At 34.1% G+C, this 22,571-nt stretch overlaps 1 protein-coding gene across 1 annotated transcript; it reads left to right on the top strand.

Moving 5' to 3' along the window:
* Window positions 1-14,823: 14,823 nt before the first annotated feature.
* On the top strand, window positions 14,824-18,886 carry LOC123553580 (uncharacterized). The gene is made up of 2 exons (XM_045343274.2): window positions 14,824-15,121; window positions 15,651-18,886. Exon 2 carries the CDS (start codon window positions 15,716-15,718, stop codon window positions 16,616-16,618), a length of 903 nt encoding a protein of 300 aa, XP_045199209.2. The 5' UTR covers window positions 14,824-15,121; window positions 15,651-15,715; the 3' UTR covers window positions 16,619-18,886.
* Window positions 18,887-22,571: the final 3,685 nt, after the last annotated feature.

Below are 22,571 nucleotides of genomic sequence, written 5' to 3'. Positions count from 1 at the left end.
ATTTCTAGAATTGCATCTCTCTATTTATGGCAATCATATACATACCAAAATCTATGACAAAAAAAGATGATTTCAATTTTAGAAATGTAAATGTCCTCTATTTGAATAGGAATGCAACCCCAGGCAACATATGGGATATATATATATTTCAATTAATTCGGTTTGCAAGAGCGTGTAGTCATATTAAGGATTCCAATTAACGTAATCAATATAATTACAAATAAGCTTCTTCAGCAAGGCTACCATTATTATAAATTACGTAAATACTTTGCTAAATTTTACTATCGGAGTTCAAATTTGGTTTTAAAATACAATAGTAAGTTAAAGACACTTCTGCAAGAAGGTATATCAAAACCCGATTTTTATGGGGATGTGGTTTACAAACTTCGTAAGATTTTTGGTCATGGCGATTTTCCAATTGTATTTAGTAAAGTTATTAAACGTTTTGTTAAAAGAGGTTATGACCCAACTGTTTTGAAACACACCGCATGTTTGGTGTTCAGCCCTTTTACAGTTTGACGCTACGTTTTCCTTTTTGACTGTGTCTGACGGAACAGGTGGATGCATCTATGACAGGTAGTTCTTAAATCCAACCGGGACTTACCTGTTTTGATTGCTGTCATCTGGCCTCTTTCGTCGGGCTCTTGTTGCTCAGTCTTCTGCAAAGGCATTGAGTACATGTCGTATAGGTTCATAAGGATTGTTTTTTATATAAATATACATTTTTTTTGTGTTTCTGTTGCCTTGCGTATGTTAGGGTTTCACCTGGCGGGGATTAACTTTTATTTACACTTATTTTATCTGGAACATGGTCAAGGTACGAATGACGTTAGTTGCACCATAAACTGGTTTAAGCTCCCCAGTGCTGGTTTTGCCACTGACCGTTCCAAGGCGCTTCCCCACTGTGTTCCTTTATTTGCTCGTTTTGTCCTAGTGTGTTTGCTTTTTGTGAGTGTGTGTTGGTGTGTTTGCTTTGTGTGAGAGTGTGTTTGTGTTTTGGTCATGTGCGCGTCCGCGTGCTGGGTTAACGTTTAGGGAGGCTGCGTCTTTGGCTCTCCTTGTTGGATATTTATCCTTTTATTTAATTTTCATACACTTTTTAATTTTAAAACGAAGTTTTTTAGTATGTTCCTTATTTGCAGTTCTGTGAATAATTACGGTCTGTTGTTATGCAACACTTTAATAGCACGAGGGAAGCATTTATTTTCACCTTTTTATACATGTTTAAACCTGGAACATAATTTTGAACACTTGGCCGTTTGCATAACAACGACGCTACCAGTCCATGCCTCTTTTAGTTCTTAATGTAACTTGCGTTCGCAAATTTTTATTAAAACTGCGAAACATTTTCTTTTCAACCTCTGGTCGTAATTTAATGGTAACCCTCCTTCGCAAAGTTCTTCGCAATCGACGCAAGAAACCTATCAACAGATAATGTTGTGTTGTTGAACCAGCAAGTTTTAAATTTTGATTGCACGTAACACCAATATTGCTTAACTTAGTTTAAAGAGTACATTGCAAAACATTATTTGATTTGATAAATTAAACTCTCCAGAAATGAATGAAATTTTCTGTACTTCCGGAAATAATCAGATTCGTTTCTTGTAGTTATTAGAATAGAGAAAAGTAGAAACTTCACAGGTCGCTCAACACGACATAAACGAAAATGTTGCAGGCTCGGTTTGATTGAGCCTGTTCATGGACGGTAGTGGAAATGCATGCTACCGTCCACGCCCTCTAGCCCCGGGTTGAGCAGAACTCAACATTTACACATGCTAAAAGTACAAAAAGCAGTTTAGAGATACTAGCAGATGTATTCAAACGGTGGTGTACATGGAACCTTCAATGATACACGTGTTGAGGCGTGTAAGTCCATGAAGAGCGGTGTTTTGTCCCCAGATAAAGTAAAGGGTTTGTCCTAAACGAGAAAACAATGGGCAGAACTAAACAAACTGGAATTTAGGAAGGGAATCTGTGGTTATTGAGCCTGCGTATCCACACAGAAACTGTCAATAGGCACCATATCCAAGGGGTGATTAAACAATACCCAAGGCTATGAAAGCGGGAGTATTGGAACCACCCATGCCTAAATGGTCATGTTGAGAAACTAAACAGTACCAATAACACGACATAAAAGTTGTGCTGAACGATCTGAGAAGATCAAAATATAACAGCTCTGATTGAATGTACGGGGAGACATTTTACGGCCGCCACACGGCACGAACAACGCTGCTGTGATAATAAAATAGAGAAAAATAGAAACTTCACAGAAAGTCCTACTGGATAATCTGCAAACGGATTAGATGAAAATGAGAAAAAAACGCAGTCAAAACCATTCGAAAAAGGTTACTGCCGCATTCTCAAATACACAAACATCATTTGCAATAAAATGTAGAATTATCTCAAACTCGGATGGATGGACGGATAGATGAATGGACGGACGGTCAAGATACTAGATACAAGAGACAGTGTTTAATGGCGGAAAATATTAGCTTAAGAGCTACTTCCCGGCACACAAATAGAACAGGAATTAACAAGATTAAAACAGCTAAATGGAAAGATAAGCAAGTAGTTAAAGCATGTAAAAACATTCGAGGACAATTTAGACTGAATATGGCCTGCTTCAATCAGGAAAGTAAACATATACATGTAATGCATAGAAATTATATATGCACGAAAGATCAAACATGTAAGAATGAAGTGCATAAGAAAATATAAAACTAGCAGACATATATGCAGTAACTGCGTAGAAGGTTTTAATCGAGACAGCGGGAATGAAAATGTGAGCAGAAAATACATAATATTAATGTAAGCAGAAAGGCACTATCATTTAATTGAAATTTAATAGCACGTCCATAAAGATTGGTATGATCTATCAGCACATTCCTCTTGAATGTTAACTAATAGCGCATAAAACATCGTGCGTACGTGTGCGGCTTTCTATTTTTCTCTATTTTAGCATCTTTTTAAACATTTTATCTGTTATATAAACACCTGTAGCAGTGAATACAGTATCAAATTTTATAGTGCTGTCTCACTACATATCACGCTTTAGACACGTGACATGATATCCCACCCAGTCTCATTACACTGACACCGCGCTGCCCAGTCCTAGCATTATCCTCTTAATGCTGAGCGCCGAGCACGGAAGCTATCATTTTACCCGCCTTTGGTATGAAGCGGTTAGGGAGAGAACCCAGGACCTCCCGCACTCGAAGTGAACGCTTTTCCATTAGGCTACCGAGGTGGTATAAAACATTATTTAAGAAAAACAGCAGACAAACAAACAAAGCAAAACACTTCTTTTACTGTACCCAGATCATTTGGCTTCTACTTATGTTTGAGTGTTTAATCTGTCCGACCAATCTACTCGTCCAGTTAGCAAACAGGCATTTCGCAATGACAAACAGAAGAAAAATCAAAGAGGGCGTCAGTGTCTGGCAACAACAAAAGGACACTTAAAGCAAGCATACACATATACATATAAATAAGTGGCCATGGTGGCCCTGCATGGCTCAAATGACTTAAATGGGTACGCGAGGAGGACATCAACACAATGCTAAAGGCACATCTAAGCTCTAGTCCTTGAATTTTTAGACAAGAAGATTTTTAAAGTTTAATGCCAGTGGTGTCCCTTTGACTATAATATGAACGAACTTGGAAGAGAACAACAATGCCGCATTAAAGTATCTAAGATATGTGTCTAGCCTGTTCAGACTAGAGAGTTGTTCTTTCATGTGACCCTTGGATGGGGCCACTTTAAACCCCACGAGCTCAAGTTGAACAAACTTTGGTAGAGGATCTACAAGCCAAATATCTAAGTTACAGGGATTGAAGTTTTAGACAGGAATATTTTTTATGTAAGTCTAGGCAAAACAATTTAACCCAAAAGCGGGGTCAATTGTGACCATAGGTGCATGATTTGAACAAACTGGGTAGCGGACTACATCTACATGCCAAGGGCATTATAGTTTTAGACAGAAAGTCTTTTAAAGTTTTTCCTACATAAGTCTGTGCTAAACATGTTGATTAAAAGGGAATGATTTGCATATACTTCGTAGAAGATTATAGGAAATGGTACTTACCAAATATCTAAGCTTTTGGCCTTGTAGTTTCTGAGCAGAAGTTCCCTTATACAAAAACTATCTACAACAAATGAGAGGGTGGGGGTGTGGGGGCATAATTTTAAAAAGTTGGTAAGGGGCATTTAGACAATTCTAACTACCAAATAGTAAAGCTGTGCCATGCTATTTCGGAGAAGAAGATTTTTAAAGTTTTTACTTTTGGTTGCAAGATATAAACTTCTTTGACCAATTTTGGTTGAGGAACATCCAAGGAAAATCTAAGCCAATTTTTATTAACTTCCAAATGGTTTCAAAGCGTGGATAGAAAGACGACGTAAGACGGACTGTGAGTGTTCAAAATAGCGCACCCCGAGCATTTCTCGCTCAGATAAACGTAGACGGGCGCACCAATGGTTGGATGTATGGATGGATGAATGAATGGATGGATGGATAGTTACACTGGGTAGTTGTTGTTAGTAAACTGATGAGCCATTACTGTTCAATTCCAACACGTGATGTAGCCATGTAGTGGTTCGATTATCCCGAAATCCTAGAATTATTACCAATTAAATAAATATTCTGAAAAGTTAGCGACGTTATTTCGGCAGCTATTAACACTTTAAATGTCAAAGGTAATGGAGTTCATGTAAAACGGCGCCAAAAGTTTCACTTAGAATCTAAATTACATTTTATTAGGTGATCTATTGCTTTTTTAAACTAACGGGCTTACTCAATAAAGTGTACATTAAAAGGAAACAGGAAATGCATATGTGATATGGAGGCAGATATAGATGCATTTCAAAAATTATTTAAAAAATAAAAAATGTACAGTTCTTTATTCGTTAGATGCCGTTGGCTAACTATGGGAAAAATACCTAAAATTCTCAAAATCTGTATGGGCGCCGAAAAAAGTGAAACAGTTAAATATATGTTAATTGAAAGTATACCAGCTGATAATATTGGTGATAGGTCCAAACTACCTTTATATCAATTCGTTGTGTGCTGGTGTAATCATAACGGTTCAAAGAAAGATATTTTTACAACTTTTAGGCTTCATTCTAATATGCACGCTTACGCTAGAATGACGTCACGTTAACGTGCGGTGACGTCAAAGTTTTTGTTGCAACCAAGAAAGAGCGCTGCTATATTTTATCATCTGTTTTAGATTAAAGGCATATTAGAATTGAAATAATTTATAGCAAAACCGTGTTTTAACACTATTTATACACTCGGGCGGTAATACGTCGTACAAATAATTTATTACGCCCAACGTATAACCGCCCATCGTGCATAAGTAGTGTTAAAGCACTCTTTTCCTATAAATTATTTCTTAAATAACATGTCATGTTTGTTCGTCGAATGAAACATGTAATATTTTGCAAATTAAAAAGTTAGATAAAGCAAATAACACATGATATTTTAGTATTTACAGATAACAACACATCGTCACCCACGTGACATAAATAATATATTATTCATTATGCAATGTTACATATAATATATTATGTTTATGTGTAAATAATAATGAAATATAAATAAAACTAATAAGAGTTTCGCGAGCGGTAGTCACGCTGCAGTAGTACAGATGAGTATTGAATGACATCCTTATTTATTGTGCAAGTACCATAAAATATACCATACATATGTACCATTTATATAAACCATAAATATTTACTATAAATATGTACCAAAAAATATGCAATAAATATGTACCATGATTAAATACAATAAATATGTATCATGAATATATACCATAAATATGTATCATAATTATGTACCATAAATATGTACGATAGATACATACCATAAATATGTAAATTAGACGTTTTAATTTCCCTTAGTATATATACACCAATATATCCTACTGTACATCATAATTAAATTACATCAGGTTTGTTCAAAACGTCTCTCATACATTGACTGAGTAATTTTGACTTTCTTCTGTATTTTTATAAATATATTTTCAAACCATTTAATTTCAAATCGAATCAAATACCAATCATTCTACAATGTGTGCGAAAACTCTATGTCAGCCTCTAAATCTTTAAATTAAAATTTACTTTTAACGACGTTTAAGAACCGTAAAGAACGATTTAAGATTTGATTACATTTCCTTAGGCAATCTAACGTGTAGGAGGCAATAGAACTGTTGTGATGAGAATCTAATCAAATACAAGTTTCTCTTTTTCAGCTGGTTTGGAATAATCTTTGATATTAACTGAAATTAGCTGAAATTGCAAAGCTTATGTAAAGTACAACCTTATATGAAGAAGAATCGCATGCTTTTCTTTGAAGCAATATTTGCTTACAGAAGCTTAATTTTCACGCGTTTAATCATAAATGACGTTGTGTAGAGCACGAGAGTCACGACAGTCGTCGTTTTACACGCGTATTTCCAGCACCAGTTGAAAAAGGAAACTAGTTTATTTCGACTGCGTTGTCTTTATAACAGTAACAAACATCTTGTGTGTATGTATTATTATTTCTAAATAAAAGGTGTTTATGTTGACTGACCAGAACAAGTTTTTCTTTAGTTAAGTTTGTTTAGCTTTGATTTAATGTGTCAATTGCAGCGCACAGTATATGAAACAAAGTGCGCTTGCTACTGTGAGTCATTTTTTTTTCGGAAGTACACACGTCCTGCTTTAATTACATTGTCGTACAATGTTTACGTTTACAGAAACAATAGTCACTTTTTTCATGATGCAAGTAGAAACCGTATTTAAATTAGTGGGCAGTTCGATTGTATAGCTTACATTATGATAAAAATACTCGACATCTAAGTTTATTGCATAAAACATGTAAATACATTGCCTAAAGCAGATACGAACATACTATAATATGGACTATAGGTTGTACATGAATAGTTTCAGAAGAGACAACACAGCTGTGTGAACTTATTAATATCCTCCGCCATCCCCGTAATATATCAAAATAAGTTGGACACCAAGACCATTTGCTATGAATAATGACATCACGAGGAGAAACAGAAAACGGTTTTATGAATTATCTTTACAAAAGCGATTTCACTTTTTTGTTTTTATATGCTAAATTTATATATTTGGCAGGGGGGGGGGGGGGGGGGGGGGGGGGGGGGTCTCCTGCCCCCAAGTGTCTGTGATGCTAGGGGGTGTGAGGGATGTTGCACACTTCATTATCTCTCATGAACAGACTCAGTAAAACAGAGTCTGCTTTTATGTTGTTTGGTTGCGTGCTAGGCTTCCAAAGGATTTCTTCACACATTTTTATTATCTATTAACTCCTTTATCAGTCTACAAATGAACCATTGAATTCGGTCAGTTAGAACAGGTTAAGCTACATTTTATCTCGAGAGCACGACATCTTACCTCGAGCGCATTAAATCTCTTGTCGCAATCTCGAAATATACCTGCTGATGAAAACACATTTTTTGTGTGTGAAAATATCCAGCTTTAGAGACTTGTTACAACGAACAAAAGCTACATTTAGCGGGTTTCAGGTAACATTTTCAATAAATCAGCATTAGAATAATTCAGTAGTGATAAATGCGTTGTCTGTAGCTTAACGATGTGGTAATGGAATGAATTATTTTCCAACACAGCACTTGACAATACAAGGCAGAACGACAGGATAATATTGTACATTCACTGAGACTTGATAAGTAAATTCCTTATGCTTACTATTGGATTGAGAACGGAATAGGCAGACACAAATATGTTTATACATCTAAGTGTTTCTATTCATGCAAAGCTATTTTGAATATCTTGGCAGTACAAGCAGCTTAAGACCTTATTGTGAAACCCTACTGCCTTTGATATTTTAAAACAGCTTTTAAATAATTTCATTTTTTCTTCTTTGTTTTGTGCATGAACCGGTAAAACTACTGATAATGTAATTATGTTATCTATTATGTTTGTACCATTCACAGTATATAAGCAGCTTGTTTTAATTTGAGTTGAGTACAATCACTTCCCTATGTTAAAAATATTCTACAAACACGCAATTAATGAAATTGTAAATATTGCTATTAAAGTAAAGTAACACTATTATAACACAAATCTCTGTAAAATCTTCCCAAAAACTAGTCAATATTTCAAATAAAATTCAGTTTATTAAGTCAGCCATGTGAGACGTTTATTGAGGTACTTGGGTCTTAATATTCTTCGAACGGTAGATTGCAATGTGGCCGTATGAAAAAATATAAACTTGAAGTTATACTATTTAGTGTATTTACCAGTTTTATAAAAACAATAGCATATTTTGAATTTAGACCAAAAATGAATAGATCATTTATAAGTTCAAATTTGCCAGATGGAGAAAACGCTTTTGCGCAGAACAGGTGTGCAGAACCGGTATGCTGATACAGGTGTGCTGAACCGGGTATGCAGAACAGGTATGCAGAACCGGGTGTGCAGAACGGGTGAGCAGAACGTGCATGAAGAACCGCTGACAATAATTCAAATTCATAGAAACTGTGCGACTTCCAAATCATAAAAATGAAATTTATTTGAGTTGTAAATGAATAAAAACATTTGCATACCTTATGTTGTTATTTTCCTTGTATTTAGAAGTTGTCAAAAACAACAAAACATCTATTATAAAAGTATTTTATTTACTTCTGCTGTCACTATCTTCTTTTCAATACAGAAAAATGCTGCTATCCAACTATTCTTGAAATACTAATATTTATTACAGCATTATCTCTTGTGGGGTTGAATTCAATCAAACTTAATAGAGAATTTCAGGTTGTAAGGATTCCACATTTCCCATATTTCTCTATCGTAAAATCAGAATTATTTCTATATTCAAACCGTGAGAAAAACTAAAGAAAACTGATTAAACGTGATATAAACTTTTAGACTGTCAACAAAATTTCATGTTAAGCTGTATTCTTTTCATAGAATCATATTGAATAGTCATTACTTTAAACAATGGTATAGCTAAGTTCATTCTAATGAAAAGTGTCATAGTTCTTATATATTAACAAACATAACGTGTAAACTATTATAATGCTTATTTCGCTGAACCAGCAGTTTCAGGATAGGTTTTAACGCAATTTGAATTCTTCTCAGACACTTAAATCAGCGTTTTTCTTTAACCATAGAAACGCAGTAATGTGTATGGCTACTTCACAGTGTAATGGATCGCTTCGTATTCCTGTAGTATGCAAGTCAAATAAAGGATGTAACATGTAGTTAAATATTACAAAATTGGCTCTATTTATAGATAATTTTCATATCATTCATACATTCTCATAAGGATCTGATGATATGATAAATAACACGCCTATGTACATATTCTTCTCAGCAAAATGTCATCATTAGTTTCAGAAAATTCCAGTCGGAAAGACAGCACCCCACTTACGCTCTTTCAGAACCATCTAAAGACCAGTTGTCTCTGTTCAGTGAATAATTATACAGCCGACTGTATTTATATACAGAAAAGTTCGTGCGAGTTTGTGTTTGCTACGTGCATATTTGTAGCTTAAAAGTGAATGCTCAAAACAATTAAATACTTCTCCGAGGTGTCTAGAAAGGTTCATTTTTTTTCAATGCAAGTACAACTACAATGAAAATGTTCCGGCATATGGACTAGTTTTTGATATGCTGTCTTTATAAATACCATTTTATCACATCTCTCTGGTTCAAGTATACCCCAGTACTAATGCCCCAAGACTTTGTTATACAGTCCATGAAACAGAAAACGTACTAAATGAATACTCTAAATTAGACAGACATTTCGTCTCGAACTATGTGAAACATCTTTTAAGATAGCTTCGTTTGTTTTCATAGAATATCATTTTGAATCCCAATATTACAGCAGACAAAACCCTGCACAACTGTGGATAAAGACAGACCGGGCGAATGGAGAGGTTACGTTCGTTCAGAGAATTTGCAGAATGTTGAAAAGAAAGGCTGAATTCAATCTTAAAACATGAACATGAATCAGTGTAATGAAGCAGATTACACCGGTTGTCTATTATCATTTAAACATTAAATGATCATATTTTATCACTATATAAATATTATTTGATTACTTAAATAAATCAAATTTAACTGCCTCTATAGCCTAGTATTAGATTGTGGGAAGACATTGGTTCCAGTAGCTCTCTAGCTTGGCGCTCAGCATTAAAAAGGGCTTGCTCCTCTTCTCTCGTGGCAATGGATTCCACCAAGAATGAGGTGTCGGCAGGGATTAACACAAATTATAGAACTTACCTCACAATCAAGTGTTTAAAATAAATTAGTTCAGAACAAGCACTTATATATACAAACACGAAGAAAGTTATGTTTTGTCCAACTGTCCCCGTATATATTATGTTGTCGTTTATTTGTTGCATATATTTGCTCTGTATTTTGTTTCGAATGTAATCACTGTAATCAAAGACTTCAAACGATTATTCAATTTGCAAACGTTTGTTGAAATAAAAACATTTACATCTTTAAACAGTGTTCCCTTGGGTAATGTTAGTACAAAAGACAAACATAGCTCTTAAACATAAGAACAGTGTTAATGTATTTAGAGTATGGTATTCTATAAGAGTTTGGTATGAACTCGACTTGGTTGTTTTGTAACTTGATATCATAGCTTAAATGATTTATTACATTTTTCTCTGAATACTGATTTGAAATGAGCAAAGAGAAACAAGGATAAATATCCAACAGCGAAAGCCTCACCACACTGCCTCTCACATCAGTGCACGCATGGTAGTGCACACGACCAAAAACAAACACAGTTCATAGACAAAGAAAAACGAATGTCACCGAGGACAAAAATAAACAAATAAAGGAACACATTTGATTACTGTCTTGGAACGATCAATGGCTAAAATATCACTGTAAAGCTTAAACCGGTTTATGGTGTGGACAGAACCCTACCGTGTTCCAAAGTCATAGGAGGATGCTAGTGAAGGTGAATCCATAACTTACACAATTGAAACTGAAGGCATGGCGTGAAAAAATAAAATCTGTAAAAAGATCCTTTGGAAACATAGAATTCAACCAACCAGAAAAACAGCAGACTCGGTTTGATTAAGTTTGTTCATGAGAAGTAATAGAATGTGCAACACCTGTCACGCTCATAGCACCGGCTTAAGCGGAACTGTATTAGACATTTATTGAATGGAATCCATGATCTCAAAGGACCAGAAAATATAACAACACTGAATCAAAGTACGGGGAGACATTTTACACGAAATTGCTCTTGTAAATATATATAAAGTCAAACATTAAGAACCGTAAGCGAATGTACTCAATGTTTTTTGTGGAAGACAGAGCATCAAGGGAAACACTTGTTAAACGGTCCAACGAAACAGGCCAGAAGACGGATATCAAACAATTCAGTCTCAATACATATCCTGGAGTACTGCACCTGCTCCGTCAGACAGAAAGGGGAAGGCGTAGAGGCCAATGTAAAAGGGTTGAACACCAAACACATATCTATCTATCTAGTGTTTGTAACTACAGTCTGAAAACAGAAAAACACATCAATTATGACAATACCGCTTGGGAGTTGGAATTAGATATTTCCATGTACGATTAATGCGGTATAAAATGTTGTAAGGTTTCGCCATTAGTGTTATTTTTTACAAAGCAGAACGTGATTAATCATTTTTCGCAACGAATCATTATTACGTTGAAAACATTTCCAGAAGAAATGTAGCGTGGAGTGAAATAATTTTACCGATTCTTCTGAAAAAAGTAATGCCATTGTACTTTTCTATAACAAATTTTGCTATCTAATTGCTAAAATGTCACAAATATATTAGCCGCGAATACAATACTAATGTCTACTAATACTAATACTACTTGCACAATTCTCGAGATCCTTTTAGCAGGTTAAAACATTGATAATCCCACGAAAAATAATGTATATAATTCTCACATTAGGCTTACAATGACAAAGGCAAGTAACCTGTTACAAAAACACTGTTCAATCTTGACCATATGAGCAAAGTCAGAATAGTTTAACGTTGAAGTAAGTATGTTAATAATAGGATGTGGGAAAACGTAAATTATCCTCACTTTGGATTTTTAATATGTGATACATAACTTTCCCAAAGTTTACTGATTACATAACTATAACTGAAAATAAATAAATAATGCATCACTTTTATGGTTTCCTTTTTCTAGGTACTTACAAAAGAAAGAAATTAAAGAAATTCACTTACGTAAGGTGTGTCTTTTTAGTTAGCCAGTTCAATGTATTATGCCAGCAACGTGCAACATTCAAGGCATGACGGCGAGACATAGAGATTGAACAAATGAATATTGTTTTGAATGGCAATATCTGCAGAATGATTATATTGTATATACAAACTAATTTAAATTATTCATACATTCTCATAAAGTTCTGATGATAGTTGAATTCATAAAAGTTTTCACAAGCTCATTGTACAGATTTGCTTTCACTTAAATGCTATATTCAAATTGTAAAATCCGCGGTTGGTCAAACATAAACATTTAGTACGATACAATACTGCTTCACTAAGTCCAAAAGTGTTGATTAACAAACCATTATAATTTCAACGTTCTTAGCTGATAATATAGCATTATTTTGACGACACCGTATACAATTATTTACTAATAATATATCATTTTCTATAAAACTCACCTTGAACACAACATATATCTTTGAGATCATGGAGTTCATTCACTATTCTGACAAGAGTGTGAGAGAGCGGGGACTATCTGGTCTATAGTAGCGTTATAGCGGACAGGCTATGGGACATCTTTTTTATTTGAAATGAGCATTGAGGTATGTGTTAGAACCAGATTTGCATACATTTCATTGTGGATGTACTTTTGACGTTTTGGTAAAAAAGTTAGGGAGAAGACTGGATTTGTTCAAGTAAAAGTCAATTTCTGCTTGATTAGTACGAGGTCACATCATTTTATGATATAATTAAACAGTGAGCAAATGAGACAACAGACTGGAAAATCTCTATTACTTGATAGAAGGTATTTGACCCCTAACTTTGTAGTCAATTCCCGTAGTTTTATGTATGTTTATTTATTAATATGGGGTAAGGATTGTGTACTCTGAAATTAGCATAGCTTTGTGTGATAGCTCTCTGTAAACATTTTCTAGTTTACATAGTGAATAGTATAGTTGAACCACGAGCATGCATAAATTCGAATAGGGACATCTCAGTAGAAATAAAAACCAATGTCTGCTGTTATTTTACTTTGTTGCGTTTCGAAAGCATCTTGTAGATTTCATTAACTATCACAACAACTGTTGTAAGTTGTTCAAACATTTAAGCTTTCCGGGCTTCGACATAAGTATGACACAAAGCTCGTGCGCCTAGCTAAATGCCAAAAAGAAGATACTAACGCCAGGTAAAAGTAAAATGCTCATTTGTTAAATACAGACTGTCTATCAATAAATGTAAGGCAACAAAAAATATCACAGTGCTGCTGATATTGATGAATGCATACTTTGTACAGACAGTGTCGGTATGTACATTTAAAGAGTAAATAATTGTAGCGCCAGCAGTTTGGGTCGTACGTTCGCCTGACCTGTAAAACCACTGATACCAGACTAGGAAGGAAATGCTTTGGTATTGTCCGGGTAAAATAGTTACTAACGTGCAAATTTCTATCACGTATTTCTCACCTAAAACGCACTGTTGGCAAGTGGTTCAACAACTTATCTATATAGAGGACATTTGTTTGTTTCAGTGGAAGATTGAAATGTCTTTCACGAGTGAACACCATATGCAATATTTTGACGAGTGGATTAGCCACGAGTGAAAATGTGAAATAAGTTGTTCATGAGCGAACTATATTTTTTTTTTATTTTACATGTAATACTAACACATTTTCTTTTTATTTCATGTTTTGACTAAATTTACACATTTCTTAGTTTCTTTCCAGTAAAAATACATATTTGATATTTTTCACTGTGAAAATACCAGATATATTTCACTCTAACATTTCGATGATTCACTGAAAAACATGTAATAGAATATTATGCACCAGTAACATTTTCTCAATAGTTCTTATTGCAGTGGTATGTCTTTTATAATTTCTTTAACGTTTGTAGAAAAACTTTGATAGCATTCCCTACCCATCTTTCTGTCAGTCGGTGGCAGTTACAATAAAATTACACTAAAATAAAGTCACGAAAAATCCAAAGTTGTGCTAGCCGTTACGTTGCTAGGAGTGAATTATACGCTTTAATATTCCAAAACCAGCCCTACATTATATGTTTTATAATCAAATATAAATACATTCGTGTAAATAAGTAAAGCTCAAATTTCTATTTTTCGAAAAAAAACAACAGTTCTATAAGATTGTCTTAAAATCATTTAAGATATAAAGTCTATGAGTTATAGTATTATTTGCATAAATTAATCAGTTCTGTGGGATTTTTATAGCAAATACTTTCGGATATAAGGTCCATCAATTACTGCCACAAACACACAATAAACACTTAAGTTGATACAATGTCTCGACAAGTTTTATTTATATTTTGATAACCTTTTTCACTGGTTTCGGGTTTTGAAAAACCATATCTTTAAAGATATGAAAACTAAATATTTAAGAAAATATTTATATCGAGAAGGTAGGCCTACATATACCAAGTTTAATCTATTATATCTGAAATAGTATTAAGACCGCTTACAGCTTGTTAAAAACCTCAAATTGCTACCCGATAAATTATAAAGAAATTCAATTTATCTATAGAGTAAATAATAGGTAGACGTTTCCATTCAAAGATTTACGCGATATAAAAAGGTACTTTATTGAAATTCTTTGACTTTCAATCAAATAATGAAATCCCGATCAAATTTATAGATAGATGTCAGATATTTTAATAGACTTATACAACCAAATATGTTCGCTTATGAGAAAAAAGAAACTGCGTTTTACCGTTAAAAAACTTGTTTACCTTAACAGTTTAGGTCAAAGTTAAACGTTAGTAATTAATACAGTCAATAACAATTTTCAAAGGAGCCGTATTGACCGAGCTATTTAAAGAAATTGGATATTAAAGTGAAGTTGAGTGTATTTGACTTGGTGTACAGTTCACAGTCGGATGATAATGAAATGAAATAACTTCGCTGGACTCAGGTGAGTTCATTGTTGATTTTTGTTTTGAAAAATCGAATACGTTTAAATCATTATTATAGCAGATATAGTTTATTGACGAACTAACAGAAGTATAACATTTGGTCGATGTAAGATATTTTTAATATTCAGTGAATAACACAATGTCATGGATTGTATACGATGCAGAAAAGGTAAAAGTTAGTAAGTTCAGGCATGCTCAAACACTGTTACAATTGATGCTGTTAAGCACATGATTAATAAATTTTGAACTACAATGTATGTTGACTGCATTTTACCCTTTATCTTTGACAATGCATTGCTTATGATATTGGAAAAGATGAAAATACATTTCCTGAATGATAGGCTTAATTAATTGATCTCCTACATGCGGATATTATAAAGTATATATTCTGTTATAACGAAAATAAATTTAAACTTTACAGTTCGATGTACACCAAAAATGATATTCATGTTTATTTATGAGCCCAGAAAATGTACATGGGTTAGTATTCATATCTAACATTAAAATAAAGACTTATTTTGCTTTCAGGGTATCTGCCATACAGGACGACAACAATTCGACCGAAATCATCGCCGGTCCGAACAAGTGCAAGAATGTTTTCGCCTATTAGGCGACAACGACGTCCGCTTGGCTACTTTCAGCCAGAGAGTCGACTAGAGCTACAGATGGAAAAAGCAACATTTCGGATGCATTCAGAAATATTGAGAAATATGTGTGACAAACAAATGAAGCAACGACAAATGCAGCAAATGATAGAAAGTGGGAATTTACCCCTTCCTTCACAATTATCTCAACTGAATATATCAAATCATACTGCTGGTTCGAAAATGCAAAATGGTAACGCGCAATTGCCGCCGGAAATCCGATGGCTATTAACACGAAGTGCAAGAATGCAAAGGGCAAACAATGCAGGGTTTTCTAAATTTAGAAATCCGGTGAAGGTTAGAGTAGTTTCAGCAGGTGGACGCAGGGGCCAAACGTTGATGTCCCTGGAGCGTCAACGTTCCATGTGTAATCGCTATGAAGGTTTTGATGTGTCCGAGAAACAAAAACTTCAATGTGATGTGCTTGGACCTGACAGCTGTACAGATTGTACAAAAATGAAAAGTAAACAAATTGTAATTAAGAAACAAAGAAAAGACTTTCCGCGTCTTGAATGCCATACGAGATCTCTCGTTGCTCCGGACAAAGTGGAAAAATTATATTTGTCACATCCAAAGGAACTATTTCATCAAAATACAAAATACGCATGCGGTTGTGCGGTTGATCCAAAATTTGAAATCACTACGCCTATAGTTTATACGCCTCATGAAGTGTTCGAACGGATTCGGAGGAGGAAGAATATCGAACGTGGACAGGAACTGATACGCCAAGAACACGAGATAATGCGTCAGCACAACAATACACCGACCAGAATTCCTCTGTATGAAGAAAAAACTGAACCGCCCCTAGATATGAAAGTATCTGTGACATTTAGGAATGATGGCATGGAATGAAAAATATTTTACTTGTGGCATAATGCATAGTTTAGAAAGCGTATGAATGGATAGATTCTCTCATTTATGCGTTGTTTAGAAAGAAACAGGGGATATTTGTCTGTTTAAGATAGCAGTGCCTTTCACCGAGTGAACACAAGATTCTACATTATGTGACATATAGTGATCATGAGAGAAAGATATTTCCATCTTATATGTAAAACAAACACATGTTCTTTTTTTTCATATTTCTTGTTTTAATCAAATTGTTCTCCCTTTATCCGCGCAACGTCACGTACATTGCGTCATGACGTCGCATTGTCATGACGTCACAATATCTATGTTGAAAGAACTTTTAAATAGGTCTTATTTGTCACATTTTGATACGGGGGAGCGTATATCTTTATTTTCGTGTAGATATTTATATACATCTGTATCTTTATGCGATTATATTTTGTAAAGAATTTCCGAATATTTATCATTCATGTTATTTCGCAAAATTCTGTGACGAATGAAATTAACACGTTCACTGCATTAAAACGGCGCAAACGCCAGTTTTGTTTCACTGATATATTGGAGTGTTTTCATTGAAAATCATACCATTGCTGTTATCTACGCGTAATTTAAAAGACGGCCTATAGGTGACACACTTTAGAAAGGCATCACTTAATTATGCGTAGTTAAGAAATGCGCTGTATACTTTTAAACCTGCAACGCAACATTATACAATTATCGACTTTTTCATAGGTTGATATCAGGATTTATCAGCCTGAAAAGAGTTATATTCACCGAGCCGAAGGCGAGGTGAATATAACTTTTTGAGGGTTGATACATCTTGATATCAACCCTATAAAAAAGTCAATAATTGTTTTATTACATGAATAAATGTAAAGTCAGTCTTGTTATTACAATTGTAACTTTAATAAAGAAATAATGAATAAATTTAGACCAAATCAGGTTGATATTGGTTTTGCAAGCACCTACTTCGATCTATTTTTATTTTCGTACTATTTATAACCCAAGATAAATTGATATGATATGTACTCATTACTTTTCGAACCGTTTTAAGCCAATCAGAGAAACAATTGAATACAGTCATGTAATAATTAGATTTTAGCATTACATAATATACACTTGTTAAGGTAGTTCTGCACGTTTTGATCAATTTTTTCTACAATGTAGAATTTGATTATACCTTGATTTTTCAAAACTTCAAAATATACTTAGAAAATTCGAAAAAAAGATCGATTTTTTGCTAGACTGATTTGAAAAATTTGGATCTCACACAAGTTTTCATAATGGGAGTCTATGGGGAAATCACAATTTTGATATCATTTTGGTGAATATTTTTTTTTTCTACAATGTAGATTTTAATGAAACTTTTCACAGTCGTAAACAAACATATGGCCTATAATATGGTGTAATAAAATGACTGTATAGGCTCGTGTGCTTGTTTTCAAGCTGATTCTAAGACATTTTTTTGCAGTTGTTTAACATGTTAGATAATATCATATTATAACTTTAAAAAGATAGTAACGTTGCCGTTGTAACATATTTACTTACCGGTTGCCATTAATTCATAAAATGATTTTCATTTCCGTACGCCGAATCCATGCTTTATTCTACGCCATCACTTCCGGTTTATCAAACGTGCAGACATACCTTAAATTCAAGTACATTCAGATCAGTATGTTGTATGTATATCAACATGCCGAAATTGCATCAAAATGTGAACGTTTTTTGATACCTTGACCCATTTAAAATAAAGTCACAAAATACGCATAAATAAAACAAATAGCGATGTTCTTAAAGTCACCCGCTTACATGTTTTATGTTAAATTGAGGCTACTTAAAACTGTTTTCTAAAAAATGACAGTTTAGATAACAATTTTGTCATGAATCCCGTCAAGGTCAAGTCTATTGAAATGGGGGTTACACATTTCGTTACTCGTCAGAAAAAAACAACGTTTAAAGGTATTTTTGACCCAAGTATCACATTTGAAAACATGAACAAATATATGTGTTTTAACAATAAAATGATACACGCTGTATGCATTTATGACTGAACATAGTACAAATGTGTACTACCACTAAAAATGGAAGCTTATAAACAAACGACTGCTAGCTACTACATGAGATTTAATTATTAATGTAGCTCTACATACAGAATTATTTTATCTGTTTATTGCATTTAAATATATTTGATGAGACAATACTACAGTTAAAGTTAATATCTAAATATAAAATATTTTAGTGAAAGACGGCCATTTGCGGGTGTTTTTGCAAGCGATTATAATTATGGAATTAAGAATATTAACTTTTTCCCATTATTTCGTACGCAAGATTGTGTAATCATAGTGAAAACCATGAAATAAAATCTACAATTACAAATCAATTTATAATTCATCAGAACAAATAAGCAGTTACGCCTGATCACTCATTTGTATAATAATGCTATACGTTATAAGTCTAAATATAGCCGAATGTCTATTAAATGAATAAGGGAAGTACCCATCCCATTAAGTGGGTACTGAGATACAAGCTAACACACATGGTCATGTTTGAAGATTAACAGCATCAAAATTGAGAATAACAGAGAACTGAACAAAAAAATACCAATCGATCGGAAATATCGTCAACTTTAATTTGTGAAAATTTCATATCAGTCCGTTGAAAATCGGTAGGTGGCGCATATTACCTTAATTATCTTCAATGCAAATTTGACGTGGTTAAGATCATACAGTCAGAAGTTATGTCTCCTGGAAAACAGTCACTTGCACGAATTCGGCGCACGGTGATCATATTTTTACGACGTTAACAACGTCGAGATTTCACTTAAGTTTGCATTAATTTATATTTGTAAATTTCTTTTATCAATTTTGATTAACAATACCTAAGTCTTAATAAGATGTTTGGTTACAGAAAACTGAAAATAGTATAATTATTCCGAACGTCTCAGACAACAGGGTGCGCACCCCGAGTAGTTGGTCTTTATCCAAGGTGTCGTATATTGACTTTTTGTTTTCTATCTCGACCTTTGCTGTCTTCTAGCAATTATGAGCCATTTTCGAGTCATTTGTACGATTTGAAAACCAAGACACAAATGACGGAACGTTGTTGTGGTGTCTGCTTCATTAGTCTATAAAGTTCAGTTGGTGTTTGCCAAAATCTCTACATAACAACTGTCTGATTATCTATGCGGGCAGATGACGACATTACATGCGTTATATACAACATTCTAACATGGCTCGATTTGTCTGCCAGTTAAACAAAGAAGAAGTTCAAGTTCTGTACATTCTGCGATAAAGAACGGTTGATGCGCGGACCGGTAAGAGAATTTTATGTCGTCAATTATGATGTCATATTGATGCAAGACGTTCGGTTCATCATTACTACTCGGATAAATGAAGCCCAGCATAATTTTTATCAAAATATTTCAATGACCATATAAGAATGAAAACAATCAAGCCTTTCTAATGGTTTATCGCCTAATTTACCACGATGCTTGTATATTAAATCCCCTCGGGCTAACGCCTCGTGATTCAGTACCTGCGCAAACTGACTCTGAACCGTGATTAAGACGACAAAACCACTCGAAAGGGCCCTTTATTATTTGTTAAATATTCACTTAGTTTAGAAGTTGTTTACTTCCGCCTCCCAAATCCGAATGCCACCATACTTCGGTGCATGTTTGCCTTGTCGTGTTGCTGCCTATGGCATATTTTCAGGTAAATAAGTTGACTATCAATGCGAATATTAGCGATCAAATTCAAATTATAACAGATGAAAAACCGACTGAATCGGTTTAAACGAGTTATGGTAATTAAACGTTCACGCGCTTCGCTTATTAACAAAGATGTTACAAAAAATATATGACCAAATTACAGAATGATTGCGAATTACATTTACTTATTTCACATTGCGCTATACACAATAGCCGGCTTTGGACAGCAAAAGTCTACATTGTTTTTGAACAGCCCTCGTACGTGTACATTTTTAAGAGTGAAGGACGGTGGTTCTCTCTTTATAGAAAATCTCGAGAATCTTTTAAATTGCTTTACGAATATGTATCTATTGTATTTTGATACGATTAGTAGATATTTTCAGAACTACGTTTTAATCTATTTAAAAACTTCCAGTCATGTATTTTTCGCGTAGAATAATTCACACCTTCTTTCCGTGAAATTATTTTGCAGGAATATAACCTCTTCTTAGAATTTTATATCAAAATATAATTATACTGTATATTATTTCTTACTTGAAACCTATAAATGGAATACTGTGCCTTAGGTATTATAAAATCTACTATATAAAACAATTAAAAAAAAATGTCGTGATTTCTTGAAACATGTCTTAAATTAGCATCTTTTCTACATGTGGGGTTAGAATAAAAAAAATTGCAAGTATATGGTAATATGTTTTTCTATCCAAGAATATCTCGTAAACAAATTGATACTCATTGTTTCTGATAACTGAAAACATGTAGCAATGATAACATTAATTTATGCTCTAGAACTGTGCGAAAATTGAAAAAGAAAAAAAAGAATTTGTGTCAACTAAACTGCACATTGCAGGATATTATTTATCTGAAACGTAACAAATAAACTGTCGGCGTATTAGTCATTAAAGAGAATAACCAATTAGGTCGATCAACGATGAATGTTTGAGTTGCGCCCCCGCCGGTATAAATTTGTGGAGCTCCCTTAAATATCAAAAATATTGATTCAGAGGAACCTTCAAATTTCACGATATTTTACATGGGATCGTATTAATTATGACAATGTCCGTTCACCTGTCTGCGTCTGGCGTGTCCGCATTTTCGTCTACTGGATGCATATATGATGTTGATTAATGTGTGAGCTCGCCCTGCCGGACACGATTAATTCTGCCTTTGCGACCACCGCAGATTGTGATCAGCCTGCACATTGAAAGATGGACAAGTTCATCATAGAAATTTAGCACGATCTTCTGATAAAACTACTTTTGTTTCGGCCGGGTAACTTTAGCAAAGTTATTTTGATTATATATAATTTTTAATATAATCATGTTTGAAAGCTCCCCGCAACACCCATGGACAAGTTGTTCGCAGTGTGTTAAAGACTTTTACAAAACTATTGCCTGATTTTTTTTTCTGAAATTTTTTTCCCTGCAAAATATTGGAGTAAATGAAGATGGACTGATCAAATAGAAAAATGGAAACCACAGGACCCTCCAACACCACATTAATTAAGGAAATGTTGTAGGTTGTTTGATTGAGCCGTTCATGGACGGAAGTGGAAATCAAGCTTTCTATTTGGGTTTTAGTTTTATAGCGAGCTCGAAGAGCAGGCCGAAGGGCCTGCTCGAGAATCGAGCTTTACGGTAACGCAAGTATACTTGCACACTTGGTGATGGATTTGAAAGTTTCGTCGGAAGTTTTAAAACGGGGCACCCCAGCGGACTGGTGCTCACAGGAAGTACTTCTTTCCGGAGTGAATACAGAATTCATTTTACGCTAAAATTATTCATCACTCAACAATAATGAAAGAATGATTTCCAGTTGTTTGAAAAAAATATTATTTGTATTTAAAAGATCAAGCATCGGCCAGAAAATGGAAAAAATGTCATTAATAAGCAGAAAGAAACGGGAACGCGGTAATGACGTCACCGTGACACCGGCTTCTCATAAATTTTGCAACCTATGAATTCACTGTTATGGTATGGTGACATAAATGTAGACTTTTTCAAGAGAATGGTTTTCCTGAATTCTTGTGACTAGTGAATAGTTCTTTGTGACAAATAAATGATGCATCATATTTTTAGCTAAATCCGATTTCTTTGAGCTCGCTTTGAGGCTTTGCCTTATTTCATATTAGAGTTATAGGGAATCGATCCTACTGATTTTCGTCGCGAAGAAAATCGGGATCGATCTCTCTACGGTAACATGCGATATACCGAATGAGATATGTACTATCGAATTAAAAAATGTGTATTT

The sequence above is a fragment of the Mercenaria mercenaria genome, chromosome 4, assembly GCF_021730395.1.
Source record: "Mercenaria mercenaria strain notata chromosome 4, MADL_Memer_1, whole genome shotgun sequence".
NCBI classification, from domain to species: domain Eukaryota; kingdom Metazoa; phylum Mollusca; class Bivalvia; order Venerida; family Veneridae; genus Mercenaria; species Mercenaria mercenaria.
This window is presented reverse-complemented; position numbering and strand designations above follow the sequence as displayed.

What these genes read in the sequence shown, in the direction of transcription:
- LOC123553580 (XM_045343274.2), top strand. Translation starts at nt 15,716, where the DNA reads ATGTTTTCGCCTATTAGGCGACAACGACGTCCGCTTGGCTACTTTCAG.